The sequence below is a fragment of the Monomorium pharaonis genome, chromosome 8 (genome assembly GCF_013373865.1).
Source record: "Monomorium pharaonis isolate MP-MQ-018 chromosome 8, ASM1337386v2, whole genome shotgun sequence".
In the NCBI taxonomy this organism is placed as follows: domain Eukaryota; kingdom Metazoa; phylum Arthropoda; class Insecta; order Hymenoptera; family Formicidae; genus Monomorium; species Monomorium pharaonis.
The window spans coordinates 3,959,015-3,982,775 of record NC_050474.1 but is presented as its reverse complement, the minus strand read 5'-3'; the positions used below and the strand labels follow the sequence as shown (position 1 = coordinate 3,982,775).

Genomic DNA, 23,761 nt, shown 5'->3' with positions numbered 1-23,761 from the left:
ATGTTTTCAGAATTACGAATGCATCGAGCAACTGCTATTTTTAATCTTATCTACAAGAGTCAAACGAGCAATTTTATGTCTACGACATAAGTAGAAAAAATCTAATAGGCATGTACATAATAAATTAGTTTATTGACATACTAAAAAAGTGGAAAGTTGAAGTAAGAAATTTCCACTTTTTGCAGATACAAATACAACACACGTGTGTTGTTTCTTTTCTGTGTACATTATATCAAAATTTAATAAAAAGAAGTGATTATAAAACACAAAAACTGATTGTAGATCTTTCTTTCCCAATTTCGTCATCGTGTTTGTCGCCAAAAGTCAAAATATGATTTCGGGACGTGGTTCTTCTGTTCTTCTCCAGTCACCAGTTCTCCACAAGGCACGCGACGACGGTTACTTCCTTCAGTTTAGCGGAGTCTCCTGGCCTCTCGTTCGGATTCCAGCAACGTCAGGATGTCCCCTTCGCGTACAGGACCTTTGACATTCCGGATGAGCTGCCTATTTTGCTCGTTCAGAAATTCTACTTTGACCTGCGTGCATTGTCCCTGAGATCCCGTTCTGCCAAGGACCTTCACCACTCTCGCTCGCACTATAGGTTTCTCCATGCTCTCGATATGCAGACCCTTTATTTTACCAGGTGATTATGCACGTGGAACAACTCTCGTGCGTGTCGCAACACTTGCAATGCTGCACTGAACGTGCAACTCGCCACCAACTTAGACTACATGCGGATCAAATATCATCTTGACAATGTTCCAAGAGAGGGAAAGAGAGAGAGAGACAGAGAGAGAAACTTGTCGACTAAGAACGTTAGAAAATTTTTTACAATGTCCATAGCAAAGAAATATAAAAGAATTAATTATTTCTATTTTGAATAAGAATGCTCGCAATTATTTCAGTAAATAGTTTAGATTTTCTCAAGGTTGATAATCTAACAGCACTGCTACCGAAAGATATATGTTTAAAATAACACTGACCCGTATCTGACGTCGGTCGTACGTGTGCACGTGATTTTATTGCTGCTCTTTGACGTCGGATCAAAGTCTACAACATACAGCTACGTCGTAAACACGTATCTATAAACGTGCGGAATATTCCTACGTCATTTCTACAAATTTCTTCGTCCGATTAATTTCGAAGTCGTCACTCGACAGAAATTTTACATCGGTACGTGAACATCTTAAGCTATCAAAGCCTGACTCAAGGAAAATAACTCAGTCATTGATACAATCGTTTATTCATTTGTGCTTTAGTACAAACGTGATGTCCCTCAATAAAATCAAGACACGCAGTACGAATACGTTAGCGTCGAAATTCAGCGAAGGTTTCTTCCCCGTTTCTTACTCGGAATACACCGGAAAAGGGATCTCTTTCACGTCCACACACAGTCACACACAATTCACATTCAAATTCTTTCCGTCATATAAAATCACGATAGTGGAAAAAAGATTGCGATATTCGGTATGATGCTCGTGTAACGTTATACGTTGTACATCGATGTATGCGTATGTGTGTCGTGTATATGTGTGAACGTATACGTTTAGATGTGTTCAGAGGTTCAGAGTTGCCGTTTGAGAGCCATGTCGCAGCATCCTGATAGTATCATGTGGAGGAATTGATATACCTATCAATGTGCGGCGGAAAAGTCCGCAAAGTCCGGCAACTTCGCGCGTAATTTTTGAAGCGACAAATGGATTTGAATGGATTCTTACATGTTGCACCCTTGTATCCTTTCTTACGCAATTTCCCTCTTGTTCCATGAGCAGGACCGTCACTGATGGTTTACAACGAAGAATTCGCGCGCTTGCTGATAACGCTCGTGAAATCTTGAACACAGAGCGCGTGGTACGATTGTAAGTCGATTGTAGATCGTTGTTTCGATCTCTTTTTGTCGAGCTGATATCTCGAGCGCGACCTGCGCGGCATTGTTATACAAGAAGTTTGACAAACAGGAAAATTATATCACAATCGAGCATGATTAGAATTAGCTGCTATTATCAAAAGAGGCGACGATCGATACGTCGGCGTACTGCACATTCAGATCTCGATTGTATGGATGAATGAATCGAGAGAAATTTACACTGTAATATTGCTATATGATATAATGCGCGCTTTATCGGAATAAAACCAAAACGCATATCGAGGTCTGAGCGCTTTAACGATCCGCGCTATCAGTTTAACAACGCGTGCAATGTGAAAGTATCATTTGGATATCGTACATTTACAAATGCCACCCTAAACACGAACTTTTAATCTTAGCGGATAAGACTTCTTTTTATTCAAGTGTCATGTAATATCTGTTTTTTTTTTTGTTGTTGTTAACATCAGGTCATTGGCATTCCACGTAACGACTACTAACGACTAATTAACCAATATGTTTCTGGGATGATTTATGTGTAACTTATTTACTTATCAATTCAGTAAATAATCGGCATAGAAAAATTAAGTTTTACAATAACATATAAGAAAGATACATAATTAATCAATTAAAGCAATCAATTTTCAGTCTAAAGTTTCTTCCCTTTCTTATCACCATCGTAAAAACTGCTCCATCTTTTTCACGTAATAAGTACAAATATAATTAAAATGACCAATTATATAATAAGATATATATAACTCTAAAAATGTAGAAATTTATTTTCTACTCTAATGATTAATGTGCTCGTATCTTCTTTTAATATACATCCAACATCAGAATCATATGATTCGAAAAGTATGTGCACAAATTCCTTAGCAAAAAACGATATTTAATTTCACATTGCAAAAATATATCTTACAACCAAATTTATAAAAGTCTCAGTAATATTTCTAGAGATATACATATATTCAGCAATTTTAATATCAGAAGTAAAATAAAATAAAGGTTTGAATTATTTATACACAGATTCTAATTGTATAAAAATCTTAAAAATTAATATCGACTACAATGTCACTAAATTTTTTTTTTAATCAAAGGACTACCTGGCAAGTGAAAGAAAATACTGTCAAAATAAAGCATTGATCAAGATAGCTACGCGCAATTCGAAGAAATTATTTCGATCACTTCGAAACCTTTTATAAGTAAACCTAAGTATTTCTACTATATAGCCATGCGATCGGTTTACGGTAAATTATGAATATATATATAATAAAGTAAATAAATATACAAAATAAAATAAGAATAACAAAATGTAAATGCTGTTTTCTTATTACTTACGTGATAACAAATGTAATCTACTAATTAAATCGTAAAAAAATATACCATTACCAACGAATGTAATGTATATTTAATGTAAAAGAAAATATTGCGCGAGAGATTAGTAAAATATATGAAATTATAACTTTCGTGATAGACTCTATTGCCTTGTCGTTTTGCCATTATCGTTATTCACTCGTTGACATAAAAAGTGAAACGTATTCATTGTTATTTACACCTGTAGCTTTGTGGATAACATACTAAAAATAATATAACTAAATTCTATAATGCTTAGAAATAAAATATGCTCTATATCACCTGCGAAATCAACATACTGAGTAAATCACCTCTCCCGATATTTCTATTTCCTCCCTGATTAGGGCCGCGCCGATTTAGTATCAATAATGTTTACAGTGAATCTATGTGTAAAATAAATTGAAAATATCTGCAATACAGTTTTAATTACTGCTGTCTCTGTCAGTTGCTGAATAAATAATAATGTACGTACTAGGCCGCGAATAATATTATTACAAAAACGAAACGTACTTATTAACGTACCATTTATCTTGTTTTACGCTTTATACAGCTATACAATTCTCCCATTGTTTGAATAATTTTTATGTACTATAATAAGTGTAACAACACTTAGTACTCGCACTTAGAAGCAACGCTCAGGCAGCTAGTGATTGGTCAAGTATGAGCTTTTTACAATAAACACTTCTCTTTTCTCATCTTTACCCCCTTTATAATAATTATTATTAACTATTAGGTAAATCGTTGACGAAATTACGATATGAAGAAAGAGTGATTATTTGATTATGTAAGATGTGTGAGTTTCGATCGCATCACTGTTTCGAAAATGTCATCCGCGAACGAGCGTTGCTCGCGGTGTTCACAAATTGTTTCTGTTCGACACTACTACGACCGTAAATATGCGATTCGTTTATTTCCGAAATACCTAAATCGATCGTAATTGAACGTGACGAACTATATATATAGATATATATATATATATACATATATATGTGCGTATAATGAAAGATGAGAATAATGAAAGACTTGTTTTTTAACGATCCGTGTGTCCTACCCTGCCTACCTAATAGAAACCTCTATTTTATTCGCATTTAAACGCGCTCGTTGGAGGGACACGGAGTCTCAAATGGGCCTAAGGCTCCTGGCGAGTTCGTAGTAATTGGCTATAAACGTTCGCGATTTTTATTCGATACCGGATAGCCCGATGTATTGCCGTCGCGAATCGGCCTACTGTTGTTAATGCATGATCGAAGGTAGCCTAACTTCTGTCTAGACCACTTACTCTTAAACGCCTATCTAAGATTACGATTCGTCTTTAATTAGATTCGAGTTCTCGTCGCGGTAACTCTTGGTAGCCACTTTACTCGAATTAACAAAGTAGATTTAGAGTGTCCTTTTGCCAACGGCAGAGATCATTCAATTTGGTACCGCAAACACCGTTACGATAATTAAGCACCCTTCGAAGCGTCAATGTTATATGATTTAATTAATAAAAAAGTATCATAATTCAAGAAGAAAGAGAGAGAGAGAGAGGGAGGAAAAATAAAATTAAGATCTCGCATACTCTAACGACTTAAATCGCTAAAATCATAAAAATTCATATATCAAATAAATTTTAAATTAATAACTTACTGCGTTACCTCATGTTCAAAGCATATATTATTTTTGTAAATGCTTTTTTTACGCAACGAGTTTCACCGTTATCGTTTATCAACAAACATAAAAAAAGTTATATTTTTCTCAATCTTGAAATCAAATTAATTTCGACCCTCTCTCGCTGAATTGGTACCTCGCATTTATGAAAGTATGATCCTGAATGATATTCAGATCGTGGTTTATGGCGGTCGTACAATCACGACGTGATTATTGTCTGTCCTGGACTCAATGTATTTAACGAAGGGATCGCAGCTTGAGTTTCAACACGAAGTAAACGACCACTCTGAGAACGAGAAGGAAGCCGAGCAGGGCGACAACGTCTACCCAATAGACCGCGTTCTCCATGGCCATCTGTTCGAGGAACTTCGTCGGACTCTTGAAGTGGCAGTAGTACTCGGAACACTTGAGTTTCGCCCGATTGTAACCGTACACGGAGATCATGGCACCCTCGAAGCCATACCTCACGTAGCTCACGTACGAGAGAAACTTTAGATACTTTGGTACAGCATTGAAATTAACGAAGAAGCCAGAGAAGAGGATGATGGGAACCGACATTACGGGTCCGATGAACACTCCACTCTGCGGATCATAATATCGATTAAATAGGGAAGATTGGAAGAAACAGGAAATTAAGCGCCCTTTTTTTAAATATACGTAATAAGAAAGGTTTTTGTGGATAGTGATACTTTGTCGATCATCGGTATTACCTCCACACTCATCGCTGCTCCTATCAACAGACCGATGGATTGTGCAACCAGCGACGTCAGTATGCATATATTTAGATACATAAGAAAACGCTCCGTCTCTAACGGTTGCGACGTAATGAAGTACACGATCACCACGTAGGCTATAGAATACACCATCTGTAATGATTTATCATTACGCCCGATGTCGGCCCGATGTATCCTAGATTTAATTAGACAACGGAGATTAAATTGTACTCACTTGAAACGGCAAGTCCGCCAATGTTCTCGCGAGGTAAAAAGCTTTCACTGAGTACCAGTAGTTCAGGTGCTCCCTCACAAATACAGACATTTCCATCGGAACTGCGATACAAGTAACATAGTAACAATAAAACGAGTTTTGCAGATACATTTTGCGATGGTGTAATGTGACTATGAAACCACTTACATGTTAATATCGTAGGCATCATGGCGGTAAACATGAGAAACATTACCGTGAAGAAGACACATCCGGCATTACTCATGACCTCCGAGGCCTCGTTGCCAATGTCGTAATAAATTGCACCAATCAGAAAGCCGACTATTATATGCGAGATCAGTCTTACTCTTGTTAGTGTCTATACAAATCAAGAATCAGATATCTTAAAATAAGTTATCAATAAGAAAGTTTCTTAAAAAAGCATAAATTACGCTATGTCCATTTAATGACACAATACTGTTATGTGCGTAATTTTTAAAATTAATTTAGACTCGATAAAAGAGTATCGTTTTTCTTAGAAAAGCTGACAAAAAAAAATATTTCGAATTATGTGCAAGTACATTATATTTACCATGTCTCGTATCTGTGACAGAAATGTCCTTTTGAGTAGTATCCAGAACTGCAGCCAACCGTTCGTTGGAAAGCCAACCTTCTGCTCTATGCTTTCCGCGCTATCCAGCAACGACGTTGTGCAAGAAACCGGCATATTGATCATCGTCGTGCCAGTCGGTGGCTTCGCAACTCCGTTTGGTATCAGTGCTGCGCCCTCCGGTTTCGTTTGCTCCTGCGGCGATTCCTTAGCAATGTCGTTCGATACCGTCTGCGACGCGGCGATAGCTGCCTGATGATGCTGATAATTGTTACACTTGCCATTGTTGACAGCCATCACGAGCTTATGAACGCACTCGCCGTGCTCGCCACAGGCGACTTCCATCACTAAACCGATAAAGTTTTATTAACACACCGTGAAAACTCTGACGATGAATATTATACTTTATATGATATTCAAAATTTATTTACAAGATTGAGATTAATCTTATTTGAGCAAATATAATATAGGATAGTTCAAAATCCCATACACAAAAGTGTCAGTTGAAATTTAGATCAATTGGGATAATGGGAACTTTATCAAGTATACTTACCGTAATCCGCTGGATTATGGTAACTCGGGCACTCGAGACCCATCGACGACAGGAAGGGCACCAGGCCACCAACGTTGCCTTGATATATACACTGACCTTCGGCAAGTAAATACAGATGGTCGAACATCTCGAACAATCGCGCACTCGGTTGATGGATTGTGCATATGATCGTTCTTCCTGTAAAAGGCATCGACAGAAATCGATAACGATTCCTTTTCTGCTTATAAACGTGTGAAGGGTAGGTTCGAAAAATCCCGTGGGAACTATACCTCCTCTGCTTAAGGATTTGAGCAAACTTAGACACTGAAAACAAGAAGAGCTGTCCAGACCGGAGGTAGGTTCGTCGAAGAACATAACCGGTGGATTATTGACGAGCTCCAGTGCTATCGATAATCTCTTCCTTTGGCCGCCGCTGAGACTCTGGGTCTGCGTGTTGCTGGCTTCGAGTAGGCCAAGCGTTTCCATAATCTCCTCGATCTGCCAATACGATTACAAAGAATTTCAAACACGAGACTTTCTGGACTTTCTTTGATTTACGTCTTTCTCACGAGGAGACGCGGGAGAAGAGGAATCATGTTTATCGTACCACTACTTTCTTGGCAGTTGCGCTGATATCTTTCCCCAACTTCAGGTTCGCCGAGACTGTCATCGCTTCGTAAACGGTCAGGTGTGGTAGAAGTCGGTCGTCCTGCATAATGTAACAAGACATCTTTCGAAATCTTCTGAGATTCCTGTCCTTACCGTTTATCAGCACCGACCCGCTCAAGTGTGATGTTCTAGAAGATATAAAAAATGATTACGATTCTCGCTCAAGATCAATGCGCTGTTAATCTTTCGTCAAGACGATCTTACTTGTAACCTGCTAAAACGTTCATAAGTGTGCTCTTTCCAGCGCCGGACGGTCCCATAATGGCCGTAAGCTCTCCAGATCTAAATTTTCCGTTCACGCATTTTAGAATAGTTTTGTATCCTGCAATGTAAAGCGGAGATAAAGAGAAATGGCAGGCCCATGAATTATATGTAATTTCTCTGTACAATATTTTATCCGCAGTGCGGATTATATCGCTAGAGATTCGTAAATCTTCTTAAAATTTAAAATTTCAGAAATTGAAACTTTCCAAGTATGTATATATATATATATATATATATACATATATCACTATATAAGATACATTATAGACGAGATATATTAAATGTGACGTTATTCAGTTTTGATTAACGTCACGTGATTAATATACTCAGCAAATGCAAAAATAGATAGAGTGTTTCATAATGTATAACGCTTCAATTCTGGTATAGTTGATTGCCAAAATTCTCGCTACGATCTTGCCAATATTGTCACGTTCGCCAAATTATTTTACAAAGATGCATTCTAATTTAATATCCTTTTAGACAGAAAGAACCCCTGGCTGACCTCTTTATTGCCGGTGCAGCTGCACCGCGGACGATGCAACTGCGCCGAAACGGCTACCTGCCCGTGCATTTCTATCGATTTTTTCGGTCAGGTCGTTCACACACGTTGTGATGGAACGAAAAGCCTACTGGATGGTGCCCCGTATATTCGATTCGCCACTTCAATCCGATCACTCTAACGTCTTGAATTATCTACATCTTCGTGCGCCAGAGTAAGCTGTTATTGAATCGATAGCGCGACGTCGAAAATACATCGCCGATACGTTATTCCGAGGCACAAGCAGTTGATTTCATTAAAATTGTGGGAGGTCTCGCTCGTCTCATCTCAATATCTTTTTTATTTCATTCTCTCGCGATAACAATCGCGCCTTGATAATGACACGCCTTGCGTTACTAGAACGCGAATTGGACTTTCTCCCGGAATCTTCTAAACGTGTAATTGTGATTGCCGCTCTTCTTCGAGACTCACCTCTTTTTCTGCCTTCGGACACGCTGTAGGCCAGGTTCTTGAACTCCACGTCGACCGGTGGCCTCTTCGGGAGATGTGTCAACGACACTGCTGGCCTCTTATTGCTCTGTCCAGGACTGGCGCCGCTGTGATTCGGCACCTTCCTGGCTAGAACACCACCGGTGCACACCGTAGTCGCAGTTCCGTTCGATGTGCTGCCGTTGCAACTGCAGTGAAGATTGTTCTGCGAGCCACTGTAACAACGAAATATTTTCGTCCGTTTGTTAGCTTTGCCAATTAAGTGCCGACAGCTAAATGTCTATACGTAAATTGCAAAAATCCGCCGAACTTTCACATATCCTTGCGTGAATCACATTCGCGGACACATTAAACAATGAATAATCTACGTATTGCTTCTCGTTTTCTGCTCGAATAGCGCGAACCATATATATTAAAATTAAATAGCACGATTCTCGCTACAATGAATGAGGACGCACATGCCGCGTATGCATAAGCGACAAGGTCGCGAATGAACGCCGATTTGTTAGAAATCAGTGAAATTTTAGGAATATATGCCATAATATCCTAATTAAAAACTGGGATTGCTTTGTAAGGTCGGATAAAACCATAACTGTATGTTAAACGCATTAATGGCCTTCGACGTTTTAACGCAATTTGAGTTTTATTTTATAGTATATGACCATGATGTCTATTAATCCATGACATTGTGTAATGAGCCCGATTGTCTTTGGAAAAGAATACTATTGAATGTTAAACAGATGCAATATTGCACTGAATATTTAGTTCATAGTTATTTCCAGATTCGAAAAACAATGTACGAATATGATGTCTTCTTCTACCTTGTTAATTTTATATTTTTTTATTTACTATCACTTGCATATGAATTAAGAGAAAGAATTTATTGTCATAAATGTTCGATGCGTATAAAATGTAGATATCAATTTTTCTCACTGATATTATAATCGCGTACAACGTAGATGCGCGTAGAAGAAATGCAATTTATCCCATCAAAGTCGTTTCTCTTTTATTTGCATCGTCTACCGTCACGGTACATCATTACATCTCGTAGCTAATAACGATTTTGCGTGCGCTCTACGTTTCCCGTTGTAAACGTAGATTTTCTGCAATTTCTGCCGCCGTTATGGCCACGCGCGTGAAAGTTTACTATTTTCTAATGTTAAAGAAAGACAAAAATGTGACACGAGACTCGTTAGTTTTATTGCTTTGCGCACGGTTGAACGTGACAGAAAAATCATCACATCGAGAGATATAAATATTTCTATGACTCCACGTAATCATCATTGGGATGATTCACTATCGTGACTTTTTGCGAAAATTGCGGATTGTACTCATCGGAATAATTTTTCCTTAACTTCTTGTTATTCGCTAAGTCTATGATTAGTAATATTGCATATATCCGCCTATCCCCGGCAATCGCACTCATTGGAAAAACTTTCAAAGGAATGCAAAAAGTAAGTTCAACGTGGTAAGTAAAATCCGAGAAAACTGTTATGCAACGAGAAAATGATATTAATTCGCAAAAAAGACCAAAAAATCTGACCTCAATGGACAACGCTAATAAAAATAAGCACTTATTCGTTGGTTAGATAATCGAAATGTCTCGTAAAGATTTAGCGATCAAGTAAAATCAATAGAACTTAACGTATTTATTACTGGATATATTACTTATTTTCAAAGCTTCGCGTAGATCAATAAATAGGCATACTTAAGACTCGACATTGAACTTAGACATCAGCATGTATAAATTTAAAAGAAAGCATAACACTTTTATCATCTTTTATTTATGTGATGCTACTTTTTAATTTAGTTTGATTTATTGTTAAATTATCTAATTTTATAACATATGATAAATATTAATAATGTTGTTATTTTGTTTTGATATTACTTTATTTTGATTTACCTATATATAAATTGCAGATGCATGGTTTTGCAAGTTTAATAAGTTTAACAGAGAGTTTTTCAAGCACATGTTTTTGACCGCGTGGCAGTTGATGAATCAGTATAATATAATCTAACGAAAATATGAATGCGTAGCCTCCGTTATTTTACACAGCAAATTGGATAATGGAAATGCATGTAAAACTTTATTCGATTCTATACGCCTCTCTGTATTTGTAATCATGTCTTAATGCAAAACCTTGCCCTCAACAAACTTTTGTTCCTACAAGTTCTTCTTGTTGTCTATTGATTTTTCATATGCACGACATTAATACATAATAGCACTAAAAATTTTAAATAGTAAGTACTTTTCCACTTGTTTATACGCGTTAAGTGTCTTAAGTGCCTAGCCTGCAATATGACACTGAATTAAATTTAATTATTGAAAAGAATTCTTCATATATCTTGTAAGTCATATTTCTTACAAAAAAAATAAAAAAGCCAATTACAAAGAATTATATGTCATATGTAATATATTTTTTTTTTTTTCAAAGATTTTTTTTTACTTTGAAATACTATGTCGAAGTAAAATTTGTTATCTTCGTCTTACAAAATATAATGAAAGCTAGATCTTTTATTCGGTCGACTGACTCGCAGAAATCACTGAGAGAATCGTACAAAGGAAAGGCGTCTTTGTTCGAAGCGTTGCGGGTGCACTTGAGGATGAGTCAGAGAATCGTAGAACTCGACTGTATCTCATAACACACCGTCGCATGGACGTTTACTTACAGGAAATTGCATTTAAAATCTTGTAAAATTTAAACTACACGCGTGTTTACAAGTATGAGTACATTCCTTGATCTCGGGGAATGCCGAAGTTCGAGGAATGCTTAATCAAAGCTCCGTAAGGTCATAAACCTTGACCGATTATTTGTACAGGTTCTAAAACAATTAGAATCGATTGTCATACTATGAGCTTTTCAGTAACCATTAATAATCAGAATATGCCGGAATCATTGCTATTCTTTCTAGCTATAAATTTTCCTTTGATTTCGGAGGATAGGTTTGTAATTAATAAAGCTTTTTTCCAGTCTGTGATAATAATGAAGCTAGCGTAATCAGCCATGTATAATAATTCTTGTCAATTATTCTTCCAAAAACGAATTAATTAAATCGCAGCGGATTTTTAACTCAACTATCATTAACTTCAACAATAACAAATTTATTTACATAACATGCAGCAAGAATAAGTTGCTTATAGACATTATAAGTTATATTACATAAGTTATATTACATAAATACTGTGCATTTTAATATACAAATTGAACATTATTTTTAGCGACAATAGGTTAAATTGTCGAAAATGTAAGGACACACACACAAACCTTGAATTACGATCGAAACTAGGGCCTTGAGATCCCTTTTAGACCTTAGTATTTAAAGGGAAGGTTTGCGTGTAGGCCGAGAATTGTACTCTGTTCATGATTTTCATGACGCACGACCAAATTCTGACTTATATACTTCTAAATGAATCTATGCTTAATCTTAAAATTACGATACAAAGAAGACGATGAGCTAAGCTAATCTCAATATGACTATTAAATTAACTTGCTACATTTTACAATATTTTAATAGCGCTAAATTAATTTCAAAGCAATAATAAAAACAAAAATCTTAGGTATTTTAGTTCATTAACTGATTTATCTTTTCGTACATTTATCACAAACTTAACATAATTAATAGAGATTTCTGAAAATAATAATATAAATTATATGATTAATTAAACGTTGTAATAGTTTCTTGTAAATAGATAATGGTTGTTAATATATACGCCAAACCTATATAATATTTTTAAGGGATCGTAAAGAGATACCGTAATATATAAATCAATATCATACATGTCGTAGAATGCTAAACAATAGATCATAAGCGATTTACATTCTCGAGGACGAATAAAGAAACTAGATTCCCTTTTCTTAAAGCCAGAAACGAAGGTTACTTGGTAGAGTTCGAGGTAATCTGGAGACCTTTCTAAGTACTATTTCATATTGCGTAGGAGAACAATATAGAAATTCTTGCAACTATGTTAGTTTTCTTCATGATTATATTAACTCTGTCCATAAGTAACTACCATTTTACACGTTTATCAACTATTAAACTATTTAAGATAAATTAATAACAATTTAGATTTATTTATTTAATAATCTCAATGAAAAAGATTATATAGCAATTATAAAACTGAAAACATTATCTAAAGTCATAACAAGATAAATTATATCGGTAACGTAGACATTCAATTTCATTAGGTTATTATTTTTACTTTCGTCGATTAATTTTTTGTTGTACCAATAATTGCACGAGTCAAGCAAGTCTATAAAAATGTGATTATGTAACAGCGTGTCAAAAAAAAGTTTCTTTATCACTTATAAAAACTTTTACGTAATCAGGCACGATATATTCCTTATTCCTTTCTTTGTACTTTTGTCTTTACATATTTTTTGCACAGGAAATTCTATACATTTTTAGTTATTCATTATTCAATAATCTAATATTTAATCAATATATCTGTACATTCAAAGTTTAGTACTTATTTATTTCATTGGTACTTAGCTAATAGTAACATAATGTTCTGACTGACTGTGTTATATTTCTTTTTTTTTTTCATTTATTATATTTTATGTATTAAAATGCTCTAGATGTTGAAATCCAAACTTCAAATAGTATGCAAATAATAATTAAACGTATAATAATTACAACAATAAATTAATAAATAAATTCTTACCCGTGGACGACATTGTTGAGATTTTCCAAATGTAAGGAGGGAGGAGGTGATCTAATTGTCACCTGATGACTCCCACCTGGAATAAACTGCACCTGTTCATCGCCGCTATACCTGGATGCTCCACCACCGCTTAGGCTGAGGTTCTTGAGGTCAGCCATCATCCAGTCGTACTGTAAAAAATAAATTTACATGTTAGAATAACATCTTTTCATGGCATTCAATAACAAACTTATCTTTACCACGCGTAACTTTTATCTCGGAGACACAATGATATTCGAAAAGATGTTTATCAAACTTACACAATTCATTGAGAATACAAGAGAGTACTTAGACAGGGTACAATACTTGGAATTACATTAAGATATCCTAAGCACTTAAAGTAATGATTCTTGATGATTCGACAGATCTGTCGATTTTGCGGTCCAAGAATCGTGTCTTGTCTTCATCAACATCGGGATTTTCCGTTTGTTTTATTGTCATATGGTTAGCTGAAGATGTTGTGCACGATATTCTCACTGTACTGTGTATTTCAGTACTGTATTATCGAAAAATTCTTAAGACAGGCGAAATGGAAGGCTTCAATAATTTAAAATCAATGGATTGAGAATAGTCTCTAGGAAGCCCATCGATTCGACATTATTAGATGCTGTATATAGAATATTAGAGATAACCAAATAGACATTTCTTGTTTTATATCGACAATGTTCGTTTTGCGTTACGTTGTTAAACGTGTGACTTTATAAATCTTTTATTTTGTTTTCAGAAAAGAGAGCAAAAGATTTAAGGAGCAAGATAATTTCTATATTGTAAACTTAAATTTAAGTTAATATAGAAAGAGAAATTTATCTTATCACATATTGTTATCGTTGTACGTGATGATATCTTCTAGCTGTTTTTGAACGAAAATATTAATAGCAGAATTCAACATTCTTTACGCGAATTGTCGTGCGAATCTACAGGGAAATATGTAACTCGAGTGCATAAGTTTCTCCAGTACTAATGCACCGAACAAGTACAAACGTTGAGCAAACTTTGGATAATTGTCGCGTTTTCAGTTAAAGAGAGAAAGTTTATATTTCACTAAGAAATAATCGTGATTTATTCGAACATGCTTCATTCGAACTCGAGCAATAGATGTAGAACGAAGAAATTCAACAAGATACGTGTAATCATTATTTGCGTCATTATAATGTTTGGTAAACATTATAGAGTTTCCTAATAGGGTTTACTCTTTTTTCAGGAAATTAGCAGATACAGTCTTACTGTTGATTACTATCGTGATGCTCATCTATCCCGGGAGAAAGTTTACATTTCACGCTACAAACTTGAAGTTCGTTCTTCTTGATAAGAAGAATTAATTATTGATAAAAGAAAAATATCAATATAAACGATATATTGAAAGAAGTCGTTTGAAAAAATAAAAATAAAAAAGAAGATAAAGAGCTCTCGTCGCATACACATAGATATAAAGTACAAAGTGATGTACAAAAAAAAAGAAAAAGAATAATTACAATCAAAATTATAATATATAATAAAATGATTTACTCTTATTTTTAGTTATATAAAAATAGAGCAGAGAGAGAGAGAGAGAGAAGGCGCTTCTAATTTGAGTATTATTAAGTCCTAAAGGAGATTAATTCACAGCACCATTCGCACAATATGCTATAATTCAGGGCATATCTCTCGTTTATGTACACAGTATTTCATTGATGCTACTTCCACGCGTCTCTCGCGTCAGAATCTCGAAAATCGAAGATCAGTTCACGGCTGTTCCGGCTGTTAGGAACCACCACCACCACGGAGCGTTCTCTGTTTTTGCAGGGCGTGCACGTGTCAGGAATTACGCCGGCCCCATGTTTGTGATGCACGACGCGCGCAATTGCATATTGCACGCGCGACGGCAACGGCTTACTCACCGCCATTTCTGTCGTTCGCCTGTGTCAGCAACCCGCAGCTAGGCGCCGATCGAGATGAGATCGTTTGGTTTTATTATCCCGGGACAACGTCCCAGAATCGGTCGGTTTCCGGGCGACTTTCTTTGTTTGAACAGCTAAATGTACCGATCAGCCTCAGAGGCAATAGTCGCTCGATCGTTCCGAAAGCTCTCGTTAATTAAGCGCTCTGCTCACAACAGAATCAATTCTGCAAGTCTGATAAGGTACCTCCGAACCGCCACGGAGTGTACCAAAAAGGCATTTTCGTTTGGCTCTGAACACTAAGATAAAGTTCAGTTTTGGACTTTTAATGAGGGCCGCGCTTAATTTATGTGGGACTCGTTTTCCCAAATCAATCGCAGTGACAATTGCTCTAAAACACTAATGAGTGTGTCTTAGCAGTATTTCGAACTGAAGAAATTTAATTCCGATGTAATGAAAAAAAGCATGATTATTCCCTTGATTTATTTAAAGGCTTTATTTACAATTTCGTTTTTAGTTATATAATTAATTAAATAACCATTCATTTTTAACAAAAAAAGTATAGATAAAAGACCAAATCCTTATCACCAATAATGAATAACAATAATAAAAAATCAAATCTCTTAATGGTCGATCCAACTGGCAATTGTACTAAGAACTCCAAATGAACGTCACAACGTTTCGACCGTTGCTTATAATTTTTTTTTTAAGTAATTACAAAAATCCTTTTAGGAGCATCTAATGAATCATGGGTCTATGCTCGTAAGAACGAAATTCGACCACTTCCGTGCGTTATAAAATATGATAATTATTAAATTAAAAAGTATGAAACTTTAAGAAATCAGTCCGCATCGAAAGGAAGCAATCGTCAAAATGACATTTCACACAATTATTATTTCGACAGTCGCTTCCCTTCGGTGCAGACTGATTTTCTAAAGTTTCATACTTTTTAATTTAATAATTATCATATTTTATTATGCACGGAACTTTGGTCTCGATTGTGTGAAATGTCATTTCGATGATTACTTTCCTTCGGTGCAAACTAGTTTTTAAAAAGTTCTTTATTCTTTTTATCCTTTTTAATTCAATAATTATCATATTTTATGACGAACAAGAATTGTTCGAATTTTGGTTTCGGACATGGACTTATGATTCATCAAATGTTCCGAAAAAGATTTTTATAATTTATTATTGTAATCACTTGAAAAAAAACTGTAAACGACAGTCGAAACGTTGCGACGTTTATTTGAAGTTCCCAATAAAATTGTCAGTTGAGTCGACTATTAAGTTTTGATTATCAAAGATAGGTGTACTTAATAGATAAAAAAACTATCAAATGAATCATAATTCTTCATGATGTAATTCATTATTACAAAATTTAATATTATAAAGTATTCAATATTTTTAAATTTATACATACTTATTCAGAATATTAATTTATAGAACAAAGTCTCTTTCTTTCAAGTCTTTTTATTTAACTGAAAATGAGCAAATTTTTACTATAATAAAAAATATGTGTGAATGTTTAGTAATGGATAACAATTTTTCGAACAAAAGTACTATCGATTGTATTGATAATACGCAAATTCTCCTTGTCAAATGCAATGTCGTATACATACGCGACATGTGCTCGATGTAATTCGCTTATCTTATTGATGTTGATCTCAAGACATTTATTAAGCGACCCGCATCTCGATCTTGATTCTAGAGACGTTTGAATTTGTCCTTACCGGACAAAGGAATCTCTTGTTCCGCCCTACGTGGTATGGTGATAATAACGTTGGAAACTTGGTTGTAATAAACTATCTCTAGACATTTTTTTAATAGAGATCTGCCATGTAGCAAGATCACAGTCGTGACGAAAGCAAACTATAAATAACCAGTAACACATGTCTCTAGTTTCTTCCGCGTGGTGCAAATAATGTCACGTATGGCGGAAATAAAAAGCAAAATGATTGCGTTATTGACTTGCATGGAAATGACTGTCTCCGCCCGTTGTCATCTCGAAAATAATAATTCGTATAAATAACGAGAGCTACGAGATCCTCACTCGTTCATCAAATCTCACCAAAAACGAGAAACGAAAACATTAATCGTAGAACAAATATTGAATCAAATTTCCGAACGGGAGGCAACATCTATTCGTCGATAGAGGCTGGGGAGGCTCTATGTCGATGACCGAATAAAGCGTGCGTTACTACACGATTAGTGTTTTAACATCGTTACGCGAAGCTTGATTTCGCATCGCATCACAGTATATTCATTCGCGTGGCTCCAATTAATTAATTGCAGCATCGGTAATAAAACGGGAGGACCACTCGAGAATAAATTAATTTCCACCCCTCGTTAAGTAATTGATTACCGTGTAACGGACGCGGGGTAGGTCCATGGTGTTCATGACGCACAGTTGCAAGGACGGCTGAAGAGCTAAAGCCTGATCGTTGTTAAAACAAGAGATAATCACATATTCGTCCCACACGCATATTAATTAACGTTAATAGGACAGCTTACCTACCTTTGGACAAAAGTGACTTCAGCTACCGCCCCGACATCCGAATTCATACCCCAGTGATGATGCTTCGCATCTTCGACCTGTCGAATATCTCGTCCTCCCCTATCTCGGGGCTGCAAAGCGGAAGTGTCTCAGGTACGAAGGAGCCACCACGGACCACCACTCTGATTCTCGCACTCGGTCAGGGATAACGCCACGGTACCAAGATTCCACCCCGCGTTATCGACTCTGTCGTGTCTTCTGATGACTGACGCACCACCACCTTCGTAACACTGCATTCGTTTCGGAACAATCTTCGGATGCCGTTCAGCGGCGATCGATCGCGAACGTATAGATTATCCTTCAACGACCGATCGAATAGGATCGGAGCAAACGCACCGAACGGATCCACGACGCATACTGCGACTGAATGCAGGGAGAGCGCCGATCTCTCCACGACTCACTACCGCGATCAGCTGTCGAGCTATGCACCTCCACACCACCTCCACCGACGACGAAGCGAACTGAGCTCGTGAGAGGCAGGGTCCAGGGACGGCGGCGGTGATCGTTACCCTACCTTAGTTTTCCCATTTCTTTGTTGGCGGCTGCACAAAAGAAAAAACTCATTCGTTAACTGCTAATGTCAACTGCATATGCTCCGTTTTTCTTTCTTTTACGAAAAATCGATTCGATGGGTTCAACTCATAAGAGTCGTGCGAAAATAAGGAAAATCATAAACGCACAAACCATAAAAAAATATAAAACATATTAATCCACTTTTTTTTCATCTCATAACTGTATACGTAAAAAACATTTTCTGATTCACAATATTCACACGTCTCAGTCTACGTAACACAGTTTGTTGATATGTTACGTACTTATTGTCATTCTTGAAAAGAAATAAATTTCTAATTTTTCTTTGTCTTCTTTGTACATCCAGTTTCCAGAATTTATCTCGTAATAACAGATTTTACATTTTACTTATCGTTACCGCGGGTTAAAGTCAAGGACAGTCCTTGTCCTGATTGTTGTTAAAACATTTATGATAAATATTGAACTTTAGAATGATAAAACTTTATCGTGCAATTAACTTAATCGATTATGTTATCGTAGTATAGGTAACTTAATTACGTATATTCTATGGCAATTAAATTTATTGTTTCCAGTTTCAAAAGTTTTTGTTGTATGCATAATCAAGAATCTAATATCAGTTTGTGATATTAAATACTAGTTTCAACGTATTAATCACGCCATTGATATGTGTACATTATTGCTTCTACGAATTTCGTTTACAGGGGAGAATGTGACCGTAAAATTCCTATAATTCATTTCATTTCCTGGTTATCGAGATGATTCAGAATACCGACACACACGAATTTAAGCGGATTGTCTACCGTTCGCTCACATAACTATCCTCTGCGTAAAGAAATAATTCCGTCATTTAAGATAGGGTTAATTAAAAATTAATTTTGTCAAGTATAAAATACTACGTATGTATAACTAACAAAAAAAAAAAGATTACAATATCAAATACATTACATGTACTTTATTCAATAAAAGAAGTAAGAGACGTAAAGAGAGAAGTAAAATAAAAATAATCACTGTTCGACAATTTGTCACGTTGCATGAGAAACGAATCTCTTGGCTCTTTAAAGAGACATGGACAGGGTGCCTTTTCCTTGTTGTACATCGTTGATCACATCGCGCATGTACAACAAAGCGAGGTCGCACCACACTGGCGGGATTCCCGTGTACGTTTACGCGAGTATCGACCTTAGTGTAGCACGGCGGAGTACTCTAGGAGAGCATGGATGAAGAGCGCAGGCGGGATCAAGTGAAACGATGATAGAAAATAGGAAAGGGAACTGTAATTTCTCGTGCGAGCGAGGAGGAAAGGAAGGAACGAAGGAGAAAGGAGAATGTGCCACCACATGCCGTGGGTCGATACTCTAGCACTGAACTCGCTGGAGGTACTCACTGAGTGCGGTTGCACCAGCATAAGTACGTCCGCACCGAGAACGGAAGGCTGTTCGCCTGGCATTCACAAGCGTGACAGAGAGATACGGCCCGTTGGTAAGAAAGAGAAATATGGAAACGGTGAGGTTCATTCGACGGACACCTGCACTCGCGTGAATGAGGATCGAAGTCCGCGTTCGGATTCTGACGCAAGTGTCATTTTGCCACGTCGGGGTCCATTACGTTGTTTATTATATACATACGTATACGTAAAGAATATATGTTCCTTCACATTAATAATCGAAGTTAAAGAAAAAATACTTAATAAAAATTTTATATTATCAGAGTATTGAAACATAAGCGTTGACCATCTTTCACAACTTTTAGGGCCATGATATTATAGGACAGTTGGCCATGGATATGTAGTGAGATCTGAATCCATATTCCCATTCATTCTATTCCGAACGTATTAATCAATTTCAAGATCGTTTTTGCTTTACGAAAATCATCACTGTTTAAATATGTACTTTTATTAAGAAAAACCTACTAGTAGCCTTATTATAACAAAAATTAGGAAATTAAAAAATACACAGAACTTTACAATAATCTTTGCTTCTGAGCAAAACGTCAGGATAATAGTTAAGAATTAATATATAGCTTGAAAACCGCTAATAATATTTCTAGGAAATAAGAAGCGGATTATTCTGACAGAAGAAAAATGCAAAGCCTACTGCTGAATGGTTTATTCGTTCAGCTCGCGTAATCTTGGCCGCGGAATTTTATTGTCCGACATCCTACGTGGACTTTTGAACTTTTTTTCTATTGAGTGTTAATTAATTCATTTGAATTGATCTTTGGATTTTTGTAACGTCATTCTCCATTTCGACGTGCACAGATCATTCTACTATTTTATTTAAATTTGCTTTTGCCAGGAACTTTGCACCCGTATAATCAGGAATAATGATCTCCTGTCTCCATCAAGTAACCCTGAGTCGGTGTATTGCTGTATACTAACCGATGAAAGACGGTGAAGCATGTGTATTTCAAATTGATGTTTTTACAATTTGATGACAGATCTGCACTAACAAACTCTTTTGTTGGAGGGAGACAAAGTAAAACTAATCTACATTAACGAATCATTAACAAATAGGAACAATGTAAAATTTTCACAAAGCGATTTGTATTATTTGGACTTTACGCGACGGTTTTTGTGCAAAATTAATTATCTAATAGAGCAAAGCGATCTAAAAGAAAATAAGGCACGTGTATGTCAGATAAAAGTGTTGCAGTTTAAACCAATTTTCTGTATTGCTATAAGAAGATCTCTACAAATTATCCGACAAATTTTTTTTATTCACAAAAACAGGTATTAGCTCAAGGATTCTTTGAATGAGCTATCTTGCATGAATGTCGGACACTCGTTAAGGGAAGCTCGGGTATTTCTTGATAAGGATGACAGACGCGCGCGTGTCGAGATAGTGGATATTTCTGTATTATGACAATACGTAACAATATTGTGCATATATATATACCTAACTGAGTCTCAACATCCTTAATGCTAATGTAATACGTGCCAAGTGAAAGGAAGAAACTCATGATAACAGTGATAATCACAAGTGTGCATCACCAAATGCTGATAAAAAAATTTCGTTAAAAAATGTACAATAATATCTCAAAGCTTATCATTTACAAGATGCAGTTGAAATCGTGCAATATGAACTCATGTCAGATTAGTGGTAAACGGTGTTTCTTTTTGTACTACCAAAATTATTTACGCTAAGACTATCAGTAAGACTCTTTGCGTATCTCTTTTAGCATTCGTTGACATTATATTTCTGATAGCACAGCATTATAGTTTGTAACGGCTTGATTTCTTATGACTCAAATGATTTCGAATCACGCGTAATTAATTCCTTGTTTTTTCACGAGATCGGAAGCTCCGGGCAATTACAAATGGGAGATCGAAGTCCACGCTACAATTCTCTCTTTCTCTCTATCTATCTATCTCTATCTATCTCTCTCTCTTCATTTAGCGCACGCTTCCGCCGACGGTTTCCGGAAGCGTCATCGTTGGTTGATCCCGGTGCACGTGTACTTGCAGCGTAGTGATAGTCTCCACTTTAATTTAATGACTAATGACCTCGATCTCAGCGCGGTATGTTACGCCTGGAGTATCTAGTCTTTGTCCGCGGCAGAAATCGCGATGCGGACCGCTCATTACATTGACAAAGATAAAAAGGCTTATCGCGAAATGATTTTACGCTGAACGCGCCTCGAAAGCAATCGATTCGCTGGCACGAAACGCATTTGCGTGGGCGCTACGGAGACAGAGACGGTATCGCGTAATTACAGACAGATGCAAGCTTACGTAATCGAATCGTCTTTTTGCCGGCCGTTCTATTATTAGGAGCCATAAAAAATCTTTCTCGTCGAAAGTATTGTCTATGTATTACGTGTAATTCAAACAGTGTGAAAATACGAGAGAAAAATACGTGGAAACTGCCGCGTGACGAATTTCCGAGATTACTTCAAAAATCAATCGGCAAGCGCGATCTGAACGATTTACCTATCTTGATTTTAAGTTAGCTTTACCAATATTATAAGTCACTTTAATACTTTATATTAAAAGCTCCTCTCATTGATTGCTTATTTCTCTTTCTCTCGCCCTCAAAAACTAATTTTCAAGAGCGTGGTACGTATCGAGAACCTTCGTTCTAGTACATAAAATGCCTTAGGCCCATTTTCTTTAGATTAACTTTAATCTCGAGTTAACTTACTCTACATCTTTTTAAATTTTTAGAATAAGATAACAAGTAAGTTAAGCCGAGATTAAAGTTAATCTACGTTGGTAGAAATGGGTTTTAGATGATGTAGGTACATGCTTAGCGAGGTTGACTCACAAGATGCCACAAGATTCCCGCGTACTGTAAACCCTTTACTTGTTTGATCTTCAGTATAGTGGAGAAATTATTTTAACAAGCGTAAACTACGACCGTAAATACGTCAAATACTCTGAAATTAGGAGAATCGCGATAACTTCTCGTTAATTCCCACTTGCGCCCACTACTAACACTGCAATTCCTAGTTTCGATATTTCTCAGAACAACTAATTGCTGACAAATGACATTAATTAAAGACAAGAGAAAGCTTACTGCAAACGCTTTTGTGAAATGCGAACGTTTCGTTCTTCTAACTGTTCTTTTAACGTCTCCATCTGTAAATACAAGAGACGTAGCTGGAACAAAGAGCGTAGAATAAATTCAATATCAGTTGCGCATTAGAATTGAATAAGGCAATTGATTCGCGCGCGATCGTTAATTTTTTTTCCCTCAATGCCTTTATCACAATGTTGTTGGGAAGCTGAGCCCCGAGTGCACGTGCATCTCGAATACAAATGTTTTGTTTTTCGGCACCACTTCTGCTCTCCATAATTAACCGAAGAAATTACGCGTTCCCTCGGAAACGCGATAGGTATTCCCATAATTATTTTCTAATCGAGCGACTCGCGGCGCGAGAGCGAGGGTTTCAATTTGCGGCGCCAAAGAGCACAACGCCTTTTACACTGAGAAAATGTAGCCAGAACCACTTTTCTCGAGTCTCTCTCGCCGCGTTGTTCCGCCGCTTCCACAGCCATCTCTTCTTTCTCTCCATTTAGATACCTTCCTCTTTTTTCTCTTTCTTCTCACTCCGCCTCAAATTGCAGGTCGAGCTGCTACACACGAATTTATCGTTCTCTCTCTTTCTCTCTCTCTCTCTCAATTTTCGGAACGCAGGGTTTTTACGGAGACGTAGAAGAAAAGATGCGCGCTGCAACGATTTCCTCAATCATTATCGCCAATCATATGATGGGCATTCACAAAACGTATATACGCGCGGTTTCT

General features: G+C 36.5%; 2 protein-coding genes across 2 annotated transcripts; both read right to left on the bottom strand.

The window, feature by feature from the left end:
* Positions 1–113: 113 nt before the first annotated feature.
* Positions 114–754, bottom strand: LOC105829494 (40S ribosomal protein S28). The gene has a single exon (XM_012668393.3). It carries the CDS (start codon positions 609–611, stop codon positions 414–416), a length of 198 nt encoding a protein of 65 aa, XP_012523847.1. The 5' UTR covers positions 612–754; the 3' UTR covers positions 114–413.
* A 470-nt stretch (positions 755–1,224) lies between these two features.
* Positions 1,225–18,653, bottom strand: LOC105829465 (ATP-binding cassette sub-family G member 4). The gene is made up of 12 exons (XM_028190046.2): positions 17,949–18,653; positions 13,518–13,687; positions 8,837–9,069; positions 7,807–7,924; positions 7,541–7,730; positions 7,224–7,431; positions 6,955–7,131; positions 6,384–6,748; positions 6,002–6,170; positions 5,816–5,916; positions 5,578–5,733; positions 1,225–5,449 (listed from the first exon to the last, which is right to left on the bottom strand). Exons 2-12 carry the CDS (start codon positions 13,676–13,678, stop codon positions 5,105–5,107), a joined length of 2,223 nt encoding a protein of 740 aa, XP_028045847.1. The 5' UTR covers positions 13,679–13,687; positions 17,949–18,653; the 3' UTR covers positions 1,225–5,104.
* Between the last annotated feature and the right edge of the window lie 5,108 nt (positions 18,654–23,761).